General features: G+C 52.1%; 1 protein-coding gene across 2 annotated transcripts in view; it reads left to right on the top strand.

Annotated features, from left to right (window-relative positions):
• Window positions 1-1,360: 1,360 nt before the first annotated feature.
• The window catches only part of CAPZB (capping actin protein of muscle Z-line subunit beta), a 129,089-nt gene continuing 106,512 nt past the window's right edge, over window positions 1,361-23,937 (top strand). For both annotated transcript variants that reach the window (XM_044390545.3, XM_026517193.4), the window contains exon 1: window positions 1,361-1,475. In XM_044390545.3, the coding sequence (XP_044246480.1) occupies window positions 1,473-1,475 (3 nt within the window). In that variant the 5' untranslated portion in view covers window positions 1,361-1,472. The remainder of the gene's footprint in view (window positions 1,476-23,937) is intronic.

Below are 23,937 nucleotides of genomic sequence, written 5' to 3'. Positions count from 1 at the left end.
ACCCTGAGTTTCCTCCACATCTCTCATCACCACCTGACACTATGTTTACTTAGTAGCTAATGGTATCCTCTCCAACTGTTGAAGCTCTGCAAAAGCATGGACTGGGACTGTCAAGTTCACTGCTCTCTCATTAGAGCCCAGAACAGTGCTCAGTACACAGCAGGTGCTCAATAAATGGTTACCAAGTGAAAGAATTCCTAAGTCCCACTCTCTTCTCTGAATTCCCATAATACAAGCCTTAAACACGTACTTGTACCGATTTTTATGCCAAAGGCAGCTTTTACTTGACTATGAGCTCCCTGAGGTTGGGGGCCTAGGACACGGCCCTGTGTGTGGTCTAATTCCGCCATTTGCGCAACCCTTTACAGTTTACAATCCCCTCACAGGTGACCTGATTGAATCTCACGAAAGAGAGTGAGCAAGCCAGGCAGGGCAAGTATTATCAGCAAGGTCATAATCCCGGTTCTCCTGCCTTCTAGACCAAGCTCAACAGCTATTTGTTGAATGGAGAGAGAGAGAGAGAGAGAGAGAGAGAAAGGAAAAAAAAAAAAAAAAAACAACTTTGAGTCACTCTGTGGAGTGGGCAAATGGGCTGGTTCTCTGTAGCACATCTCGCAAACGCCTAGCATTTACTAATCCAGTTTTCTCATCTCTACCTGCGCGGTCCACACAGCTATCCTGCAGCAGGTAGTCTGGGAGCATCTTCCTGTGTTGTGCACCTCTGCTTTCTCTCGGTGCCTCGAACAGGACCTGGTATATAGTGGGTGCTCAGTGAGGGAGTGGTGTGGCCCGAGACTCCTTTTTTAGAGATCGGGCTCAGGTGCAGCGACTTGCTCCCGGTTCCCCACGTAGCGCCGGGGACCCCCACCTTGGATTCGCGCTGCCGCTCTCTCCGGGATGGGCCGGCCCGGCCCGGCGGCAGCATCAGTTCCGGGTCCGCGCGGGAGAGCGCGTGTGCACCCGGCGGGGCGGGCAGGGCCTGACCCCTCCCAGCCCCAGCGCCTTCCGCGTCCCCGCCCGGGAGGTCCGCGCGCACGGTCCCTCAGCCGCCCCCGCCTCCGGAGCCCCAGCGCCCGAGGTGGGGCGTGGGTGCGGGCGGAAGCTCCCCCTCCCCGCCCAGTCCTCGCGTCCCCGGCCGGCCCGCCCACTCCGCCGGCCGCCGCGCCGCGCCCCGCCCCGCTTGCAGGCCCCGCCCTGCACTTCCCCCTTCTGCGCTCCTCCCCCCGCGCCGCGCTCCATACTTGGCGATCGCCGCGGCCCTGCGCGCTCATTGGCCGAGAGCCGGCCGCGTGGGGGCGGGCCCGGGCCCGGCCGGGGCGGGGAAGGAAGGTGGCGGCGGCCCGGCGCGGGGGGAGGGGGGCGCTGACCCGGATGTTCACTCCTGGGCACCCGGGGAAGTGGAAGCGCCGGGCCCTGCTGCGGGGGGGAGAGCCACAGACGCCGGGACCGGGACCGCCGCCGCCGCCGCCACCATGGTAAAGGCCCGACGTCACTCTCTCCTAGCCCCGAGGGCCCCGCGGGAGCCCGGGTCTCCTCTGCCCCCGCCACCCCCCCACAGCCCCCGGCCCGAGCAGGGTGGGTCCCCCGGGTGGGGGAGGGGCGGGGTCCCGGACCCAGGTGGACACCATCGCTGCCCAGGAGGGGGCTGCCGGCACGGGCAGCTGGGCTGGGCAGCGACCCTGCCTCCCTCTCCCAGCCCCCGCCCTTGGCTCAAGCTGGAGTCCCACTCTCCGCTTCTCGGTCAGGGGAGTCTCCCCCATAGCCCAGGCTAGACTCTCCTGGACCGGTGGTCCAGGCCAGGCACCCCCTCCGGTGACCCAGGGGTGGTCCTCCTTCCTCCTGCCCACGACCCGGGCTAGGTTCCTTTTCCCCATCCCCACGGCCGGGGTAGGCCATCGTTCCTCCCTCTAATGGCCCAGGCTGGGCTCCCCTCCCTGTGGTTCGGGTTAGGCCTCTGTCCCTCTCCGTCTCTTCTCCATGGTTTCAGTCTGGACCCCAGTCAACCCCTCCTCCAGTGGCTTCAGTCTAGATTCATTTCCTTGCTCTTCCGTGGCTTCAGCTCGAATCGTCTCTTCCCTCCTTGGCCTTAGTCTGGACCTCCCCCTCCTCCGCCCGCGGCCCTCGCTTGGACGCTAACCGCCCCCGGCCCTTCCTCAGACTTCTCAGCGCTCTTAGCGTAGCCTGCGTCAGCCCCTCTCTGTCCCGGGCTTTACCCTTCCAGGGCCCTGCTCCCTGCCCTGCCCCCGACCCAGGTGGTCCCTCCCCTCTATCCGGGGAGGACCTTTGCCGCCGGGAAGCGATGGGAACTCTCCTGCCCGGGAGGAGGGGGGGTAGTCCCGGGGCTTTCCCTTCGCAGGTGGAGGGTTGCCTCCTTCTGGGGAGGCCGCCTGGAGCGAGCGAGTGAGGGAAGGGCGGGCACCTGTGTGCCCGGAAGGCTGGAAGGCAACGCGGCGCTCTGCGGGCCCTTTCCGTGGCCGCTGCCTCCTTGCCCAGGGTGCGGCGCCTGCGGGGCGTCGTGCAGGGGCCTGAGTGGGAGCCGAAGGATGAGGGTGGGGGGAGCCGACAGGACAGGAATGAACGCACAATCGCCCTTGTGAGGCTGCAGCCCTTGGGGGGGCCGCTGGGCCGCGAGGCCAACATACGGCCTGGACACGATGCACCGCAGCAGGCGCAGTCTCCCTTTCCCCCTGAACTGTCAGCTCGTGAGGGTTGGAACTGCTGATTATGGAGGTGCCTCGGATCAGGTGAGCCAGGCTCAGAGCGCGACGGAGCCAGCTAGTTCCAGTCGTGGTGTTTGTTTTGATAATGATGGCAGGTGCTCTAGGTTCTCTGAGTGGCCTGAGGTTTCACCTGGGCCTCCTAAGTAAGCCTGCCCTGCCTCCACTTTGAGACTTTTGCAGGGCAGGCTCAGCACCCAGATTGGAAGGGCCAGAGGGCTTCTGCCTTACACAATCAAGGAACCTTTGGAAATGGGCTGACGGAGCTGGGACCATCCATCTGCTTCCCCTGCCCAGTGCTGGCAGGTGCCTGCATGTGAACTTTGGTCCCCGACGTGTTTTGAGGATCTCAGTTTCTTGTTTAATGAAGTGATGTGGCTACGGAACCAGAATGACTAATTGGGTGGCTAAGTTTTTTCTTGCTGCCTTCCTGTATATTGATTAACTGTGGCTTAGGCTAATGTTAGTGCTCTTGGACTTCTCCAATGTTTGTGTTGCCCGGAGGTGGCCCCGCCCCAGGCCTGTGTGGGGAAGTACTGTTCCGGCGAGGACTGTGAAAGCTGAGTGAGGTTTTATAAATTTGCTCTCAGGACAAAAGCGGGGGAACGTGGATCTGGCGGCTAGGTGGGACTGCTCAAGGCAGCATATCTGGCAGGGAGTGGCATCTTGGCTTAGCTCCCATTCTCCAAAGGTAATGGGAAATGCCCGTCATGACCCAGGAGGGGCACAGTGACATAGCATGCTTCTCACGAGTCCTGCATTTGGGTTTTATTTGGCCATTCTGAAAATTATGGAAGTGATGGAGGAAAAGGGCTAACATTTCTTGAGGACTGCTAGGTGCCTGGCACCGTGCTGAGCCGTCCACCTGTCCGAGCTCCTTTAATCGGCACAGAGCCCTTGGAGGTAGTTGCTATCCTCCTTTTACAGGTGAACAAGCTGCCGCTCAGGACCTGGAGTAATTTAAGGTGTTGTGCTTCCACCGACCAAACATCTGGCCGGCTCTAACCTCCATCCTCCCCATTGTCCCAGGCTGCTTCTGTGGAGGAAGATAGAAAGGACACTGTTTAGAAAACAGAATAATGGGGTACTCAGAGATGGCAAGGGAGCAGCAGCATTTACTGACTATTGGTTGTGTTCTGGGTCCTTTATGTAAGAGACCTCGCCTAGCAGAGCAATAGTTGGGTGGTGGTACAGGCATGTCTGGCCCCAGGCCAGGGCATGAGCTTGTTGAGGGCAGGGGTTTTTCTCTTGTGTTTTCTATGGCTGCACCCCTGGGGCCTAGAACATCACCTGGCATTGAAGGAGATGGCTTGGAGTGCTCTCTTTTGGGGTGTGTCTGTGTCGGTGAACTCAGCCACTTGGATTTGAATACCCATTCTCTCAGTAACTTGTTCTTAGTATCCCCTAGGCTTATAAGTAATTTCTGACTTCTTATTGTCAGATTGATCCCTCACATGGATACTGTAATAATCCAGACTAGACAGTTGGACTAGGACATGAGTGGTGGTGTGGGGTTGTATAATAGGTAAATGAATTAAGGCCACTGTGGTTTTTATTTTCAGTAGGTTTGATGGTAGGAAGACAGCTAGCTCTCCGTTATCCGTGGAGGGAAAAAGCAGTTTGAGAATCTGAAATTCACTGGACTTTGGAGTAAATTCCATGATTTTTGTTGGCATCAGTTAAGTGCACAGGCAAATGAAATTTATTTCCGTGCATTCCCTTAGTAGGTAACAGTGTTACCGCTGTCAGCTCTTTATGGTTTCAGAGCACTTTTCCTTACACAGCTGTAGCTTCTAACTCAGGAATGATTGTTCTAACTTACCAGTTCTGATTCCAGTGCCAGCTGATGGGGCCATAGCAGTGAAAGGACAGGCAGAGCCCCCTCATGAGTTGTCCCTCCAGCTCACAGATGGTTTCGCCCGACAGGCTGATCGGAGAGGCCTGTCACATTGTTGCAAGGTGAAACAATATAGCTGACGCTAATGTGTCTTGGCTGGGCTTCTGGTGTGGATGAGACACCGTTCAGCCCAGACCCTACACTACATACAGTCCTGTTGATTTAAACCCAACTGGCCTCTTTGGTGGAATGCTTGAAAAAGGTAGCCAACAATTGATAGCTTGAGGTTGAGATGATAAATCAGTTTGAATTCAGATAGTTTGAAAGCAGATATTCCTATTTATAGCTCGGAAGTCCTGTGCTGCTGTCACATTCCATGGGGGAGAGAAGAGGACCGGTGACTGACAGCCCAGGGAGGTGGAACCCGGGCAGGTACATAGACCATCGAGACTCCTGCTTCCTAGGCTGGGAAATGCTTGCCAGTAGGCAAATACAGAGGCGACTTAGGGGGTACCTGAAGCTATAGAAATATGTTAATTCTGTGTATATTAAGTGTCTTTTTTGCACAGCTTTATGTGTTGAGGACACAGTGATAAGCAAGACAAGGGTCCATCCCTCACAGCTTACATTGTTGGGGGGGGATGTCACTTTTACCTACAATTTAAGGGGTAAGAGCCTTGTTTGATATGAGGGCAAGTCATTTGCATGAGATGTGGCAGGAGATTTAAGAGAGAGTGGGGGCTTGTGCCAGGTTTCACTCCCAGACCTTTGGGAGCGTGTCTGTTCTTCCCTCTGCCATAACCGTGGAAGCGAAGTGCACTGCACACCTGTTTGTCCCTTTGCACACCAGAAGCCCTCCTGCCTGGAAGTGTAACCTTGTGGTGCTGCAGAAGTCCTGCCCTCTTGACCTGGGTAGCTGCCATTGATGGAGGATCCACTGTGATCCAGAAACACGGCTTAGATGATAACCTGCTCCCCCATTTTACTTACACGGAACCTGAAGCTTGAGAGGTTGAGTGACCTGTGTGAGTGGCACGCCTGGGACTCAAAGCTGGGTCCATCTGACTCCTGTGTTGTACACTCACTCTGTGTCTTAGAAGCTGTGAGCAGCAGGGCCCGTAGTACAGGATCTGGGCCCATTGCTCTTTGCAGCACACCCCAGCAGTGAGAGTGGGGTGTGGAAGGCCAGAGGATGCCTTTGCAAGGTCGCCCACATTAGGACCAGCTGGAGCAATGCCATTTCTAAACCTAAGCTCTTGGAGAGTCGTGTTTCCCCGTAAGGAGGTGGAGATGTACGTTTTAGCGCACCAGCCCCGTGCGTGAACTCTGCCGGGGGCTTTAGCCTGCTGGATCTGTGCTTCAGCCCCGCCAGAACGGCTCAGCCTTAGGAGGGAGGCAGCACAGTATAAGCAGTTAGGACGTAGAGCCAGACTGCCTTGGGATAATAACAGGACCTCCTCGTAAGGCTTGTTTTGAGGATTAAATGAGATAATACATGTCAAGTCCTTCCAGCCTATCTAGCACATAATTATATATGTACTCACTGTTATCATCATCATCACCATATTACAGATGAGGTTCGAAGGGGTGTGTGGTGAGTCCCTCTGTAGCTGTTAAGTGGGAACTGGGTTTTCTGACTTCAGAGAGAGACTCCTTTCCTTCACTCCTGACTGCCTGCTGGAGTTTGCTTGGCTTTGGGCTGTGCCTTGAATGAAGAGCTTCCCTAATAGAGCCCGAGGCTCTACTTCACCGCCCCCCCCCCAAAAAAAGGCTCCCTGTACACGGGACACCGCGTGTTGTCACAGCCTGATGCTGTCTGTCTTTGGTTTGGATGCCTTGTCTGTGCCTGGTGGAGCCCCTTACGAACTGAGTCTTGGCCTCTTCCCAGGCTGGAAGAAGAGGGTCAGGACTGGGGACAGAGCATGTGAGCTCGGTCTGTTTGGTTCCCGCTAAGCACCCCACACCTTGCACTGGTCGCCTGGCGCTTGGTAGGTGCTTCGTCAACGCCAAGTGACTGCGTGGTGAGAGCTGAGAGCGGTTGCCCTTTGCTTGCTGCCTGCTCCGCGGAACATGGGCTTTGGAGCTGGGCGCGTGTGGGTTGGAGTCCTGCATCTGTCGCTCAGCGTGTGAGCTGAGGTGGGGGTTCTCATCTCCCTTGGCCTCAGTGTCTTGATCTTGTCTATCCTCATGAGGATAACATTTTTCAGTGATACCGGGAGAAAGATGGGGAAAATTGTAATGTACTTAATCCAGTGCTTGGCACACAGTAGATAGTAGCTATGATTATTATTCGTCTCATTCTGTGTACTGGAGAGCAAGGGACACAAATAGAAGCCATAATCCCTGTCCTCTAATCCAGAAAGGGACACAGGATGCATCCAAAAAGTTGAGTGCAGCAGGAAGGACATACTGTAGAAAAGGCTTCATTAGCATGGGGAACGTGTCTGCTTGGCCTGCGTTCCACTTCCTCCAGGAAGCCCTGCAGACCACTTCAGCCCACAGGCAGCTTGGGTGGGGGCTGGGTGTGAAGCCCTGGGAGACCTTGCCGAGGCAGAAGGACAGGGTGGGGTGTGCAGTCAAGGAGAGGCCATTCTAGGCCCTGCCTGGAACAAAAGCAAAGTTCAGGGGTACGGTCAGCCTTGTGAGTTTGGAGCCCAGCCACAGAGTAGACAGAGCGCGTGGGGGTGCCTCAGTCCCGGGAGTCCGTTGGGGAGCACCGGAGTTGCTAAGCTAAGGAGTTTGCATTTGATCTGGGACAGTGTGGAGCCAGTTAAATATTTGACGGGGCAGGTAGAAATTTGAGGAGGCTGGCGGAGTTGTGGTATTTCAGGAAGCGTCATCTGGCTGTGGTGTGCACAGAGGCCCCAAGAGGTGAGAGGTGGGAGGGAGGCATCCGCCAGCACCGGCCTGTGGGGTTAGGGGGGTCCCAGCCACTGTGAGGCCATGGGTACGAACAAGAACACGTGGTTGAAAAAGATAAAGATAGGAAAGCAGAGTGAGATGCCATGATTTACCTGCTCTGGGGCTGAGGGGGACGCTTCTGCCTCCAGAGCTCCCTGGTTAGGCATTCTGATAGGATGCTTTATCATTGATGCAACTGCTGTTTCTGGTCGGTTTCAATCCTAGATGGTAGTGTCTGCAAAGCCTTGATATCCTAACAGCCGCGCAGGGATTTTAGTCTGGTTAGCCCGGCAGTCCGTCTGTACCAGTGGGTGGCACCCAGTTCTGCTCCGAGTACGCGGCCTTCGGCTCTGGGCAAACCACCGCCTAAGACTGCCCGTCGGCCAAGGCGGGTGGAGGCTCTGCGTGGTGGCTGGAATGAGATCAGGAGCTAGCTTTTATTGACTACTTTTTAGTACCCAGAGCAGTCCTTTGAGGCAGGTTCTCGCGTTAACCCAGGCGCAGGCGAGCGAGAACTTAGGCCTGCCTCCGTAGTCTGACCCCAGAGCCCTTGCTCTGGACCCTTGGTGCGCTGCCTCTAGGGTTTTTTTTTTTTTTTTTTCCATCCAGCCGTTCTTTCCATGGATGCTCCCAGAGGCATCAGACCTAGTAGAGTATGAGTTTTACGTGGAGGACTCAGATGGAGACAGGGAAATCTAAGATTCTGACGGCCTGGGGCACAGGTGCAGACCCAGTGTGGTGGAAGTCCACAGCAGAAGGGCGTAAGCTTAAGGGAGCCACTCGCTTTCCCTTCTCTCTTCCTCCTCCTGGTCGCACCCCACGTCTTCCTGACATGTCTGGAAACCTGTGGAAGGAAGCCTTCCTCTGCAACTTTCTAGTGATAAGTCTCCAGTCCAGTAGCCCTGTTTCTTCCAAGACAGCAGCCTCAGTGGCTACCGTCGACCTGCCCCAGACGGGTTATTGTGAGGTTGGAGTGAGTGTGTGTGTGGCAAATGCAGCAGGAGTGTTGGCCATGACCTATTATTTTGTGAATCTGGGTGCTTGCTAGGTGGTGGCTTACAGAACCTCCCAGCCAGCCTGGAAGGCAAGTGTAGCCCCCCGTTCTGCTGAGAGCCCAGGGAGTAGAGTCCCCTGATAACGCCTGGCAGTCTTCAGGGCTTGCAGCCGGGTGTTTCTGGCCACGAGGATCTTACCACAGTGCAGACTGCCCCCGGCTCAGCCCCTGAACGTTCCCACCCACTGCTTGAACTGCTTGCGAAGGCTTCCTGTTCCAGTGCTGAACTCCTCGGGGGCCCTTCGAGCCAGGTCCTGCTCAGGGACGGTTGTGTTAGTATTATCTGGGCTTACTGTCACAGAGGCTTCGCTAAGATTCAGGCAGAGGACTCATTCAACATTTACCATGTGAAATATCTGTAATTTAAAATATTCAGGTTATGAAAAGATGCTTTTTCACGTACTCTTTCTGTGGGGCTGCGTAGCAAGCAGCCCCCCCGTGGAATTGTGTGTTTTCTGGTGGTACCAAATGCCCTCCTCCTTATCTGTGGCCGTGGTCAGTGGATGGAGGGGAGGGTTCGAGGTCGGCTCGCTCACACTGATGTTGCTACACAAGGTTCTCCACGGTGAGGCTTTGGCCCTGAAGGGGTATGTCTGATTTCACAGGGACGGGCTTCCTGCAGATGTAGTTTTGTGCCAGGAAACTGGAAGGGGGAGCCTTGATCCACCACACCCTCCTGGTGAAAAATCTGATTTTAGGCACTGTGGCCACGGAAGGCCCCTTGAATTCCTCTCTGTCTCATCTCTGGCTTTGATTTTTTTTTTTTTTTAAGATTTTATTTTTAAGTAATCTCTACACCCAATGTGGGGCTTGAACTTACAACCCCGAGATCTAGAGTCGCATGCTCCACCGACTGAGCTGGCTTTGTTTTTATCAGTCCTTTCCTTCTGTGCTGAGCGCAGCTTGTCTCCTCACCCCCGCCCCAGGCAGCAGATAGTCGCTGGGGCTCCATGTGGACCCATCACTGAGGAATGCACATCCCCCCACAGCAGGGGTTGGACTTGGCCCCTGTATGTGCTTTGGTCCTTGAGAATGTCCAACACAGCCTGTCCTTGCTTCCTTGCGTATCCTCCTGACAGCTCCTGTGTTCAGTCTCTTTCAGCCGAAGGGGGTGTGGACCTCTGGTCGCCCTGAGATTTGAGTCCTCCGCCTTGGTCTTCAGGAGTGTCCTTGGGCAGCGGGAATTGGAGGTGCCCGAGTTCGCAGTCTTCATCCCTTGGGTTATCAAGTGTTCCCTCCTGGGTTCTTCCTGAGTCTGGAAAGTGCCTGCCTTCTGCCGCTGTCTCTGCTGGATGCATACAGTCACCACCTTTAATTCTCTCAACCCGAACCCATGAGATGGTTTCCTCATTGCACAGATGAGGAAACTGAAGCTCTGAAAGGGTTACGAGCTTGCGGAAGGGCCCCCACCAGTTAGTGGCAGAGGTAACGTCCCGATGCGGGCCCTTCCCACTCCAAAGTGCGTGCTTAATGAATTCTAGAGTGGTCGGTAGGTCTTAGCCTGCCATCAGTAGGGTCGCGTCTTGGCATTTGGGGTAGGTCAGTGGTTCTTTGCGCATATCCTGGTGATTGTGACAGCCTCCCGCTGACCGCTGCTGGTGGAACAAAACCTTGCAGGATTTCCTTGGTGTTTTCCTGTGGAGCCCCGGCCCAGCCCTGGGCGCCGCACACAGTGGCAGCTTGCAGGGCCTCTGAGGGGAAAGAACGTAGTGGCCCATTTCAATAGTTATTTGACCTTGCAGCTTCAGTGGGTGGCCGTCACGAAGCCCCAAGTTGTTTCTTATCCTTAGGAAGGAAGATGAACGATAAGTGCCCCTTCGGAGTGTGAATGCGATCTCAGCGTTCTGCTGTCCCTGGCACGCGGGCCATTGCTCCGGGGTGTTTGTTGAGTGGATGAATGTCTAGTAGGCCCTTAGTAAATGTGAGTGCCCCTCCCGCTTCCCAGTGTGAGACTCTCTGGCCACGCGGAGTTAGTGTTGGGCTCCTGCTTGTCAGTGTCACTGTAGGTAGAGGTGATGAGAGCGGAAGGAGCCGAGCAAGGCCCGCCTCCGAGATCAGGTCAGTGCGCCCTTCAGCTCTCCAGGCTGCCCTGGCATTGAAGGTTGTCTGGAGGTTGGCTGGAGGGCATGGTGGGAACCGTGATCCTAATGGCTCTGACCTTCGCTGGCGGCTCAGCACGTGGTGGGCGCTGAGCACTTGCCGCAGAGTCACACGACTGGCCTGGAGTTCCGGAATGATCCCAGGCAGTCAGGGTTCCCGAGTGCGGGGTGGTGAAGGGCAGGGTCTGGAGCCCGAGTTCTGATCCAAGCCTGCAGACTTGGGCAGCTCCCTTTCCTCCCTGCCTCAGTTTCCTTGTCTGTGAAATGGTAAGAATGAAAGCATTTCTGATGGATTTTACGAGGGTTAAATGAGTTAATACATGTGAAGCCCCACACGATAACATTATGGCTATTATTAAAGTAGTAACAAGATGGTGGTGTTATCAGTAACGTGGACGCTTCACGGGCTTTTAGAGCCAGAAGAGACATCAAAGTGGAAACTCTCTTTGCTTTGTGTTGGAAGGAGTGTAGACTTTGTGTCTCGGCTTATCTGGCAGGGAAGTGTTCCTTCTCCCATAGCTCACTGGAAACTCTTGTCAGTTACGGGCCTTGCCCTGACGCATCTGACTATCCGTGAACAAGTTGTTTGAAATGGCGCTTTTGTTCCAGGTGATAATAAAAGTCACTCTTCTGGAAAATGGCTGCGTTTTGTTTTGTTTTGTATTGTCTTATGGCACGAGTGGCTAACCCTGGAGTGCTGGTCACATTTGGTATCCAGGGCCTCGAGGGGAGCGGGGCATGGTGCTAATGGTGATGCTTGTCATTCCTACCCCCCAGCACCCGGCTCCCCCCCCCCCCCACTGTGGTTATTTTCTGAGCCATTTTCTTCTCTTCTGAAGACGGCAGGGGTTCATGGGTGCTCCGAGCTTCTGCCAACCAAGGCCGCATTTGTGAGCTGCCACAGGCCTGCAAGACCTCACTGCCTCAGGGGCTGTGAATGTTTTAAGGGCAAGTGTTGATTTTAAGGTAGAGTGTTGGGGTTGAGGGAGAAAGGAGGCAAGATAAAAGAAAATGGGCGAGAAAACACTTGTTGGAAGGCAGCCTGGTAAGGTATGGTGGAAGGAGACTCCTGGCTCTGATTTCTGCTGTGGCTCTGAACTATGAGCTTCACCTAGTCACTTCATCGCTCTGAGCCTCAATATCCTGATCTGTAAAATGGACATAAGAGCTGCCTCTTCGCAGGGTAGCTAGAGGATTAAGTAAGAGCAGTGTACATGAATACTGTAGCTCCGGCCGCCTGTGTAAGCATTTAACGCAGTACTGTCTATAGGAACGTCATCGTTCATCATTAGCACCATTCCGTGGGGAAGAGAATTGGATCTAAAAATCCCTGTATTGAGGAATACCATCCATCTAAGAAGCAGTTGTAACGATCACACTGTGGGGAGGCCTTGACTTTCCGGCTGCCAGGGGCCTTGCTCTTGGACCGGACAGGCCTCTGCTCATCGGCTTAGAGGATTTATCATGCAGCGGACTTGTACTGGGCCAGCCCATGTGCTGAGCACTGTGGATACCATCTCATGTAATCTATACCATAGCCCCATTTTGATCGTGGCCCCCAAAACGCTTTGCAGATGTGGAAATAGGAGGCCTAAGAAAAGAGATGTCTTGTACAAGGTCACACAGCCAGTAAGGAGCAGAGGTGGCCTTTAAACTTGGTCGTCTGGGGCGCCTGGGTGGCTCAGTAGTTAAGCGTCTGCCTTCGGCTCAGGGCGTGATCCCAGCATTCTGGGATTGAGCCCCACATCAGGCTCCTCTGCTGGGAGCCTGCTTCTTCCTCTCCCACTCCCCCTGCTTATCTCTCTCTCACTGGCTGTCTCTCTCACTGGCTGACTCTGTGTCAAATAAATAAATAAATAAAATCTTTAAAAAAATAAAAAATAAATAAACTTGGTCTTCTGATTCCAGCTTCCAGCCGTCAGTACTCAGGGAAGGATGTTGTTTTTACATACAGAGGGAAGTCTTTATGTTGATGGTTTTAACCAATGTTCTTTAGTGCTTTTGTACATTTTGCAACTCTAAGCCAACTGTGTGTTAGATGGCTGCCCCTGGTTCTGCTTTGAGGACTTGGAGCGCTTCTTAAGATGCTACAAGAATGAGGGTCAGTTAAGCCTCTGCCTGCGGCTCAGGTCATGAATCCTGGGTCCTGGGGTCAAGCCCTGCGTTGGGCTCCCTACTCAGTGGGGAGCTGCTTCTCCCTCTCCCTCTGCTCGTGCTTGCACGCGGTCTCTGTCTCTCTGTCTCTCTCTCCCTCTCTCCCTGTCTCTCAAAGAAAGAAAGAAAATCTTCAAAAAAACAAAAAACTAAGGAATGAGCATGGAGTGGTTGTGGTTCTTCATTTAAAAGGGAGCCTTGTTTCCCACATAGTAACTGCTAACCTGTAGTCAGGGTTTGGAATCACTTTTGAGACCCTGAGCGCCCTATAGTCTTTCTTTCTGCCTGTCTCCTCTGTTTTGTGTACATCCAGGTGGACTCTGAAATAATGCAGTATGGGGATATAATAGCTGTTAGATATACGTATGACCAAGCTAGCATTTGAATTCGGGAACAACGTACTCCGTACCCTGGCTGTGTTACACCTGCCGCGAGGGCCGGAGATGAGCAGAGAGACTGTTGTCGTCTGCTTACCAATAGAACCGATGGAATTAGTCCAACTCCAAGAGGTAAAAGATACTGAAAGAGGTTCTTGGCTTCAGAGAGCTGAGAGCGCTAGGCTGTGGATGGCAGCACCTGTCTGCAGGATGGGCAGGGTCTCCGTGGCCTCCGCTCGTGGTAGCCTCTATTCCTTTTTGTCTTATTTTGTGTTAGGTGATATGCCTGACAATGGGTCTAGTCTTCATGTTTTCTCAACAACCTTGATTTCTTCCTTCTTCCTTTAAATCGCTTTCTCCAGAAGTGATCACCCAGCTGTGCGGTGGAATCCCCTTGTCCTGTTGCCTCCCGTAAAACTGGTGCCATAAGGCTGTAAGGCTTTCTCTCCTCTTGGCCACAGACTGTGTGGTTTCTGAGCTTTCTGAATTCCAGATGGAGAGCACACGGGAGCATCCTGGGACTTTTCCCCAGGATCCTGCTTTTATTTTGATTCTGCAGTGTCTGTTTGGTACATATTGATTGTTGGGGAGGCATTTCTTGAAATAACAAGCAAGAACCGGTTGCCATGGTCCCCAGGGAAGGGCCCTCCCATCATGTGACTCATTGGCAGAACATGGACACATAAATAGAGTGTTGGACCTCCATATGATGAGCTCAGAGTACCTTGTGAGCCATTGAATTAACTGATAAAATTCCAGGAATTGAATTCCGTAACATGCCGGAATCTCTCAGGAAAGGAAAGAAACGATTTCCAAGCCTCAGGTGATGGGCTGTGTGTTGTAACAAGTACAGGCAGACTCTGAGTCAGCTGAAGCGTTCAGCAGGCCCTCAGAGTCCATAAGGAAGGCACTAGCATCTGCTACCTAGTTTATTTAGCACTTAACATGCGTTACCCTCTTTAGTTCCCAGATTTCTCCTAAGCATGGCATCCTGTGAATTTAGGACTTTATGTAAATCATATTTACGGAAAGTTAGAGACTTCATGTGAATTGCTAATAAATGACAGAGCCGGTATTTGAACCTGGCTGCTCTGACTTTAAAGCCTTTGCACGTAACCTCTGCCGTCGTGGAATTTTGCTGCTCATACAGGGCTTGAGGCTTGCCCAGATCCTACAGTAAACCACTAGTGCAATTGGGACGAGAGTCCTGTGTCTGACATGCTGGAATGTGGACTCTACCAGTAGGCTCTTGTCTTTTCTGCTGCAAAAACTTCACATTTGGAAACTCATCTTTGACCTTGCTCCTCCAGTGATTCGTGCAAAGATCCCACTTTCCACATGACACTGTGAGAGAGCTTCATGGCAGTAGGGTAGACCAGCCCACAAAGCCAGCGCCCTTTGGACTAACACCTGGGTCCCTTTGATGTTTAGCTCCTACTTTGTTGCCATGTCGTAAGGGACCATGACTGCAGTAGCCAGGCTTGGGGCGGGGGTGGGGGGGGATGTCCAACAGTTGGTTGAAAAATGGTGGTACAGCAGCATAATGGTATATAATACAGCCATTAAAATGTGTGTGGGGATGTTTGGGTGGCTCAGTCCATTGGGTGTCTGACTCTTGATCTCAGGTCAGGTCTTGATCTCAAGGTCATGAGTTAGGGCTCCATGTTGGGCTCCACACTAGGTGTGGAGCCTACTTAAAAAAAAATGTGACAGTGTTGAGTAAAGCAAAGCACTGAATCGGTCTGTTCTGTCTGCCTAGCTCTCTAGAATGTTCACGTTAGAATTACCTACCTCCTTGGGGTTGTGAGGATTCAGTGAATGACTGGTTTGAGGGCCTTTACTGTACTATGTTAGTTGCTGTGAATAGTGATTATTTATCTGTATACACACATACGTATGTATGTTTTCCGCTCCTTAGAGTCACTTCCTTACAGTAAATCCTCCAGAGTGGGTTGTAGGGCTAAGGAGGAGGACAAGCGTTTTTCTCCCCACCCATTCTTCCTGTCACTTGGCCCTCCCAAGTGCTATCCCCACAGCCCCTAGCTGCAGGCTGCCCTCTGGGCGCTCAGAACTGACCCGTCCGTCCTCCCTGCCTCACCAGCTTCAATTCCTCAGCCTGGCTTCCCGTTCTGGCTAAGCAGAGAGAGCTGCTTGCCTTCCTGCAGAAATGTCCTATCTAGGGTTAACCTCCCTGGATTTTGCTGCGTCCATCTCCATATTTGATCCGTTAATTAATTTTTCTTTAAATTGCCTCTTTTTTTCCTTTCTTTCTTTTTTTACCTGAAGTTATTTAAGAGGGAAACTGTCGTTACCATAAATGGAAAACCAGTATCCGATGCCCCAAGTAGGAGGTATACATGGAAGTAGACTCTAACTTCTGATATAAGAGGTGCTTACCTGTGGACCACCTAAAATTGGTGGCTGCCAGAGTCTGGCTGTTTTCTGCCTCTGGGCCTCCGCTTGCAGCATCCCCCACCCCCCCTTGCCTTCCTCCTTCTTCCAGTCCATCCCTCTTACCCTCTGGGGCCTGGCTCTGTCCCCTCTTGGCCACCCAGCCTTTTCTGACTACCACAGTCATCCTGTCTGCACACCCATTCATCCGTCCGTGCAGGAGTTTAACAATGCTCTGTGCTCTGCTTGGAGGTGGGCATCATTAAGGTACCTTCCGTATCTACACGGAGACCATTCAGAGAAGGGGCACAGTCTCTCAAAAGAACCTATTGAGTGGAAGATAATCATTGTGTAAGGGGGTGTGTGCACGTGCAGTGAAGAGAGTGTCTGGGGGGGAGCACCACAGGGGTCTAGGGAGAAGCTTTTGCTGGAATGGAGATGAAAGGACTGATTTGCCAGGAGGACAAGTGGCGGGGACACAGCAGGCAGAGAGAACAGTGTGTGCAGGAGAACGTGGCATGTTCAGAGGAACTGGCAATAATTTAGTCGTTGGAGCCAGAAGCATATGGGTGGGAGGGTTTGATGCCACCCGGCAGGGGTCACTCGTGAAGGAGGCTCCAGTTTCACCCTTGTCCATTTCTGTGCCCTCTCCACACCCTGACCTGACTTACAACACGACATTGCCCTGTGTGGTTTACCAATAGTCTTTCCACCCTTGAGTAGAATTTGCTGGCGGTTCATTGCCCATCCCCCTCACCCATCATTATTAGCTGAGTGCCTCCTGTGCTCTGTGCCAAAAGGGGACTCCGCCTTAAAGAGCTCTCAGCCTGGTGGGGGAGACACATGGCCATCTAGTTGGGCATGAACACCAGTGGCAGGAGCCCTGGGAAGTTTCCTGAACCCGTTCAGGGATCCCTTTGGAATGTGACAGTATTATTTTTTAAAGTTCATAGTGTTTTTCCTTGTATTACGGAAGTAATGTGTTCATTATAGAAAAGTTGGGAAATACAGAAAGGAAGGGAAAAAGGTGGCCTGCTAGCAGCTCCGGTTAGCCTTTGGTGTTTTGCCTCAGTGTCTTTGTCTCTGCATGATTTTTAAAGGTTTCTCATGTATTGCATTCATACTTCTGTGTTATTTATAGGTCATGCTGTTTTTTCAATAATTTGCTTGTTATAAAAATGTCATGAACGTTTTAGATGATAAATATTTCAACTGGTTAAGACTGTCATTTGCTTAACCATTCCCCTATTGTTGGATAAGTAGGGGTTAATTTTTCCTTAATGTTGAGCTGCAGTGAGGGTCTTCATGCAGGACTTTTTTTTGGCCCTCCTTATTTGCTTACTGCATGCTATGACTTTGTTCCTGTTGGCGTGTCGGAGGTTGGAACGCTCTCCTTGGCCCTGTGGATTGTATCTTGAGGTATGAACTCTCCCTTCGCGTGATTGTGTCCTGAGGTATGAAGTCTCTCCTTGCCCTTGTGATTATGTCCTGAGGTTTGAGCCCTCTTCCTACCTACGTACATACAGTCTGTTGCCGTTGCTTGCAGTTGTCATTCTGTGAAGTCACCATGAACAGTGCATTAGCAAATCCTGAACCATTGCCCCGGGAGAAATGCAGGCCGCAGTTCCTGGGATCCTCTGGTCGCAACATTTTCGTCATCTGATCAGTGCATAACCGGAAAGACAGATACTGCGTGGTATCACTTAAATGTGTCATCTAAACGAATAGAAGTGAAACTTAGTCGAACAGTGTTTGCCAGGGGCTGGGGCCGGGCGGAAATAGAGTTTAGTAAAAGGGCACAAACTTTCAGCTACAAGAGGGATGAGGTCTGCGGATCTAATGTGAAACAAAAGAAAAGAAACTTGTTCTACGTGTGTTTCTGGTTAAGGACACTTTTTTTTTTAAGATTTTATTTATTTATTTGACACACACAGAAAGCACACAAGCAGAGGGGAGGGACAGAGGGAGAGGGAGAAGCAGACTCCCCACTGAGCAGAGAGCCCCACGCGGGGCTCAGTCCCAGGACTCTGGGATCATGACCTGAGCCGAAAGCAGACACTTCACAGACTGAGCCACCCAGGCGCCCCAAGGATGCCTTTGGATACAGTTGGTTCATTGATGTTGCAGTGACGACCAGCAGCTTGATAGCTCACGTCTGGGTGAAGCCCCTCCAGCGTACGCAGCCTCCTTGTGCTGAGGAGCACTGGACGGCACTAGGCTCGGGGGCCGTTTTTAGACAGCGACATCAACAAAGAGCAGAGAACTGTGGGAAAGGTGACACAAAAGAGACCACGAGAGGGACTCCAGCTGACGGTGCAAGAGCTGAAACCGGGAGGCAGAGTGTTGCCTCGTTCTGCCTCAGATCGAGCGCGTTGGGCAGCCCAGAGTTTTGCCATTCTGTGCATGTCTGGGAGTGACTGGAGGTGCCATGAGTAGTAACTTGGGAGTTACAGGTAAACTTCAGTGAGTAGGTGAATTTGCAAACTGGAATCCGCAGATAGCAAGAACCAGCTGTACGCACAAAATGTCGAACAAGCCTAGTATGTGGCCGTGCCGTGTCTACCTGGCGACATAGAGGTGGTTACAGTGATGATGTTTTACTTTATTTTTATTTTTTGAATTCAGTTGGCCAACAGAGTACATCATTAGTTTCGGATGTAGTGTTCAGTGATTCATTAGTTGCGTGTAACACCCAGTGCTCATGACATCACGTGTCCTCCTTCATGCCCAACCCCAGTGACCCCATCCCCCCACCCACCTCCCCTCTCTTCTGTAACCCTCCGTTTGTTTCCTGGTGTCAAGAGTGCCGCGTGGTTTGTCTCCCTCTCTGATTTATTCCCATTCAGTTTTCCCTCCCTTCCCCTATGATCCTCTGCGCTATTTATCTTCCACATATGAGTGAAACCGTATGATAAAGTGATGATGTTTTAAAAACAAGATTTTAGGGTTGCCTGGGTGGCTCAGTCAGTTAAGCGTCTGACTTTGATTTTGGCTCAGGTCATGATCTCAGGGTTGTGGGACCGAGTCCCACATCGGGCTCCATGCTCAGCGCAGCGTCTGCTTGGATTCTTTCTCCCTCTCCCTCTGCCCCTCCCCACTGCACTCATGTGCACGCTCGCTCTCTCTCAAATCTTTAAGAAAAATTAAAAATAAGATTTTAATAGAATTCTTCCACAAATTTTGATTTTTGTTGTTGGGAGGGGAGTTGTGGCGGAAAGCATACTTCCCGCAAGTATTAGATACATACTTTTTTAGAAATGACGGAATCTTTCTCAAAGTCTGAGAAGATTTGCGTGCTTGGTTGGGGGCTTCTGCCTGTTGGAGCGAGTCTGACTCCACTGTGATCATAAGACCCTTTATATCCCTGGTGATCTTAGATGAGCGTCTCATTCCTAGGACCTTTCGGGGTGGGTGGGTGCAACTCTGGAGAGCCTTGCTGCCCAGCAGTGTCTCCCAGCTCCACATGCAGCCTCTGACGCTGGTGTGGAAACAGAGGAGGGGAAGCATAACGAGGTATTTCGTGAACCCAAATTATACTTTAAACTAAAACAACCCTGGTAATTTGGGCTCTTAGCAACTGGGAGGCTCTGAGGGGGACTTCTGCCCCCGCACCCCGGGGAGTTTAATGGAAGCATGTGGCAAAACTGAAAGGAGGGTTTCTCTGAGGCCAGAGCCCCGGATTAAGCCTTCACGACGGGCTCAAGTACCAGGAGCAGAGCAAGGCTACCGTGACCACAGTTCTGGGTGGGAAGGCGGTTCGCTCCGGCTGGATGAGCTTGGGAGTGGGGGTGCGGCACGTGGACGCCCTCGGCTGCGGGCGCTCACTTCCTGTGTCAGAGCTGAGCTACCCGCGGGGCTCCACACCTCTGTTCCTCTCACTGTTTCACCTTTTCCTCTGGTTGCTTGCGTTAGCCTGCTGCCACGGTGAGCCCGGGGTGGTGTAGGTTGGCTTTCCCTGCTTGGCCATCTACCAGCTCACGGTATTTTTATGCTACCTTGATCATTATTTAATGTTTTTCTTTAAATTGGCTGGAGCCTAACACCTCAGGCTTCTTTCGCCTCTTTCTGGGCAGAAACATCTCTAAGGTCATGTTTGAGGTGCTGGTTTCATTTTTTCGTGCGTGTTAAGAATCGGTAAGCACTGGATCCCATTTGTCCTTACCCCTCTAAAACCTTTCTCAGACCCCAGGGATCTGCACTGCACGTGGGAAACGGTGTGGGGTGTGGGAAATGGTGCAGGGGCAGAGGGCACGGCTCCAGGACTGTGGAGCCCTGAGTGCAGGTCGCGTCCTGGCCCCTGATGGGCTGTGTGATCTCCAGCAGGGGAGTTTTTTTCCTCGCTGCTGCTTCATATTGGACTGATGAGCACCAGGGTCCCTCCAGGCACCGTTCAGTGGTACCCCTGTGGTCTCCCAGCCCCTCAGGCAGCCGCTCGGGACTCTGACCTGAACCCATAATTCATTTGCTCAGAGAAGGAGAGATTTAAAAATATTGCAGCTCAGGAACATTTTGTCTTTCCACGTGCTTCTCATTTTTATTTGGGTTTTAGCCCTCATGGCTTGTTGGCCAAGGAAGCAGCTTGGTCTGGTGCAAAGAATAAGGCCTTGGGGCCTGGCGGCATCCTGAACCCTTCCCGTCCTTCTGGCCTCCCTCTTGAGCATGGGAGTGGATGGCCCTCGCGGTAGGCCTGTCACATTGCGGAGGAGGCTGGGAGCGCAGAGCACTGTGATGTGTGATGTGGGTGTCATTGGTTAGTGTCACCTCTGGCCCAGGAACAGAGTTGTTCTCAGACATAGATGTCCAGGCCGGCTCCTGGAGCCAGACCACCTGGGTTTCTGTCCTTCCCCCTCCATTTTCAGCAGCGGGGCTAGTGTCCTATCCTAGTGTCTGTTGGAGGGTACACTAAATAAAGCAGGTGACATGCCTGCTGTCGTACCTGGCATGTGGTGAGGGCTGCAGGCATGCTGGCTTGGCGCCGGTGTTATTAATGAGTGACACCTGTCAGATGAGCTGCAGCACCTGGGGTATAGTAAGCACTCAGTAAATGGTCACTGTTATTTTTCTAGTAACACAGTGGCTGGAGGGCCGGGACAGGCAGTGCTGGCCTCTGGGAGGAGAGGAGATGCTGATTTTCTACATTAGACTCTGGTTGGACCTAGAGACTCACCACTCCCCCGCCCCTTCAAGATTTCCTGCGTGTAGCTCACCGACAGTATATCAGCCCGACCCAGCAGAGCCAGTGCCCAGAGCTCTCCTCTGAGTCTGACCTTGAAAGAATGGTAACTCAGCTTTGGAATGAGCAATACAATCCCAAGATTAAAAATAAAAGTCCTGCGTACAGTACTGTGTAGTGAACAGTCTCCCTCCTGTCCTTGCCCTCATGGGCCCATCTCTTCCAGCCTGCCTCTCCTTCCCCGAATCCGTGGTCCCACAGCGGTGATAGTTCCAAGTCTCTCTCTGTTGTGTTGTGTTCATCAAGGCGTTATTTCCATGCAGTGAAACGCACCAGTTTTAAGTGTGCGATTTTATGAGTTTTGGTAATAGTCACGTAGCCACCACCACATCACGTTCCCTCCCCCTAAAAAGCCCCCTGTGCCCCTTTGCATCTCTCCCCCTGCCCCGACCCCACCCCATCCCTGGACAACCACTGGTCTGGTCACTTTGGTTTTGTGTTTTCTCTAAATTCATAGAAACAGAATCACAGTATGTTGTCTTTTTTTTTTTTTTTAAAGATTTTATTTATTTGGGGCACCTGGGTGGCTCAGTCCGTTAAGCATCTGCCTTCAGCTCAGGTCATGATCCCAGGGTCCTGGGATCGAGACCCGCATCGGGCTCCCCGCTCAGGGGGAAACCTGCCTCCCCTCTCCCGCTCCCCCTGCTTGTGCTCTCTCACTGTCTGTCAGATAAATAAATTTTTTAAAAATCTTAAAAAAGAAAAAAAGGTTTTATTTATTTGAGAGAGAGTGCGCACAAGCGGGTGGGGGGGGCAGAGGGAGAGGGAGAAGCAGGCTCCCCACCCAACAGGAGCCCAACTCGGGGTTGATCCCAGGACTCTGGGATCATGACCTGAGCCAAAGGCAGGTGCTTAACCAACTGAGCCACCCAGGCGTCCCCAGTATGTAGTCTTTATATTTGACTTCTTTCACTGAGCGTGACTTTGTTGAGATCCATCCACGTTGTTGCGTGTATTGAGATTTTGTTCCTTTTGATTGCTGGGTAGAATCCTGTAGTGAGTCCATGGTGTGGGTATATCACAGTTTGTCCATTTACCGGTCCGTGAACATCTGGGGTTGCTTCCAGGTTTTCGATGTTAAGAATGACTCTGCTGTAAATCTTCACGGGTAGGTTTTTGTGTAGATGAGTGTCTTGTCTTAACTCACTTTTTCAAGCATTAACGAATGAATACAAGTAAATTCTTTCCTCCCCCCCTTTGTAAATGTAGAGGGTGGCATATTGTAAAAATGCTTCTGCACTCTGGGTTTTAAAAGGCCTCACTGCCAGGTGGAAGGCTCAGATGAATCTTTAATTTGGTCATATGTCCTAGTATCCCAGGAGCCGAGGGTGCCAAGTGGCCTTCCCGGCTCCTAGAGGGGGTGCCAGCTTGCTGGGACCTCAGAGAAGGTGATGGAGAGGGGTGTAACTGCTGAGAGGGGTCGCTTTCTGGGTCTTATTCCACGTTGCAGGTCTTCTTGCTTGGTGGACCATTGAAAGGGGCGAGTGGGAGGCTGTGCTGGGCTTAGGTGGGGTTACATGAGTATTTTGGCATTAGAATTAAATTGCAAAAGAAATTAGCTTATGCACTGAGCGTATCCTGTTGCAAAACTGCAGGCACTTAGCAGAGGCAAACTAACTGGGCTTTTGATGGTCCTTCTGTGTAAGTGAGCCTTGGTGAGTGGACCACTGACCTATTTTGAAGCGTGTTCAGTTTACTGATGTGGGTGGAGGACACTGTGCAAGTTACGTGTTTGCCCAGAACACATGTAATTAAACTGCTATTTACTTTTACCTGTCGCTGGTCCTCATGGCTGTCTCGATCCCAACACCCTCACTCCCGCAGTAATATATTGTTTGTCACTGTTGGAGGGAGATTAGGCTTGTTAAGAATATGCAGATTTGCATTAAAAAAAGAGAAGGCTAATGAGGTCTTTTCCTGATCTTCTGGTAGTGCTCTTAGCGGGCAGTAGGATTTAGGAAACCAGATCCACTGCGTGAGAAGTTAAACAGTGCTTAAGGACGTCTTCTGTCTTCTCAGCCGTGCTGTCCCCTGAAACTTTCCGTGATGCTGGAGATGTTCTGTATCCGTGCACCAGGCACATGTGGCTCTGGAGCACTTCACATGTGGCTACTGTGATGGAGGAACTGCAGGTTTAGTTTTATTTAATTTCTAATGAACTTATATTTTAAATAACCAGGTGTGGCTAGTGGCTGCGGTATGGGGCAGTGCAGGTCCAGCTGAATGTTGACTCCCACTGAAACATTTTCTTTAACTTAAGACGTTATTCTAGATTATAGCCATAGGGCATGCCGTTCAGTGATTTAAGTGACTCCGGAGCAGATTGGGTGAGCACGTTGTTTCGTACGCGGTACTGCTCCCATCTGTGCGCCGTGCGGACAGCACCTTGGCGGCCGCCCTCGGAGGTGCAGTATTGGGCAGTCAGAACTTACCCAGCTCAACGGACCTTCCTTAGGTCTGTTTCCCCCTCTGCACTGGAGGGTGTTGGGCCAGATGGACTCGATTTTATGATTTGATCTTTGATAGCAATAGTGCTTATTTATTGACCAGCCCTGTGTGCCGGGCGTGGGATTCGAGGCACTAAATAAATGCGTTGTCTCATTTAAATGGAGCGATTTAATCTTTCTCCCAAGGAGACTAGTTTCTACGAAACTATCCTAGTTTCATAGATATGAACGTGGAGGCTCGGCGAAGTCGTTTACCTGGAGCTGTGTCGCCAGTTGACTAGAGTTCAGACTCCCACTCAGATCTGCCTCCTTCTAAGCTCGTTTTCAGTGAAAGCTTTATTTATGCCATGGCTATGTTAAAAATAGATCTGTTTTCTTAAACATTTAAAACTTTTTTTTTTAAACTCTTGTTTTAAATAAAAATTCCATCTGGTTTTTTAAGAGAGAGGCTTTCCAGCAGTGCTGAAGGTGGGGGTCAGTGGCTCTGAGGGTGTAGGAGTGAGGTGAGCAGGTGGTGTGGGCAGAGGCCCGCCCATCTGGCAAGCTTGTGTCCTCCTCCACGCATATCCATGAAAGGCTAGCTTTGAACACACTCCCACTGGGATCCCCGTGCTTAGCCCAGGTCAGGCAACGCTCAGCCTCAGCCAGGGGCTCCAGGGAATGACTGCGGCCTGTGGGGAAGAGAGGAAGAGGCAGAGCTTGGTCCTAACACCCCCCCTCCCACCCC

The sequence above is a fragment of the Ursus arctos genome, unplaced genomic scaffold (assembly GCF_023065955.2).
Source record: "Ursus arctos isolate Adak ecotype North America unplaced genomic scaffold, UrsArc2.0 scaffold_32, whole genome shotgun sequence".
Taxonomy (NCBI): domain Eukaryota; kingdom Metazoa; phylum Chordata; class Mammalia; order Carnivora; family Ursidae; genus Ursus; species Ursus arctos.
Note: the sequence above shows the minus strand (reverse complement) of the source record. Positions and strands in the feature narration are given on the sequence as shown.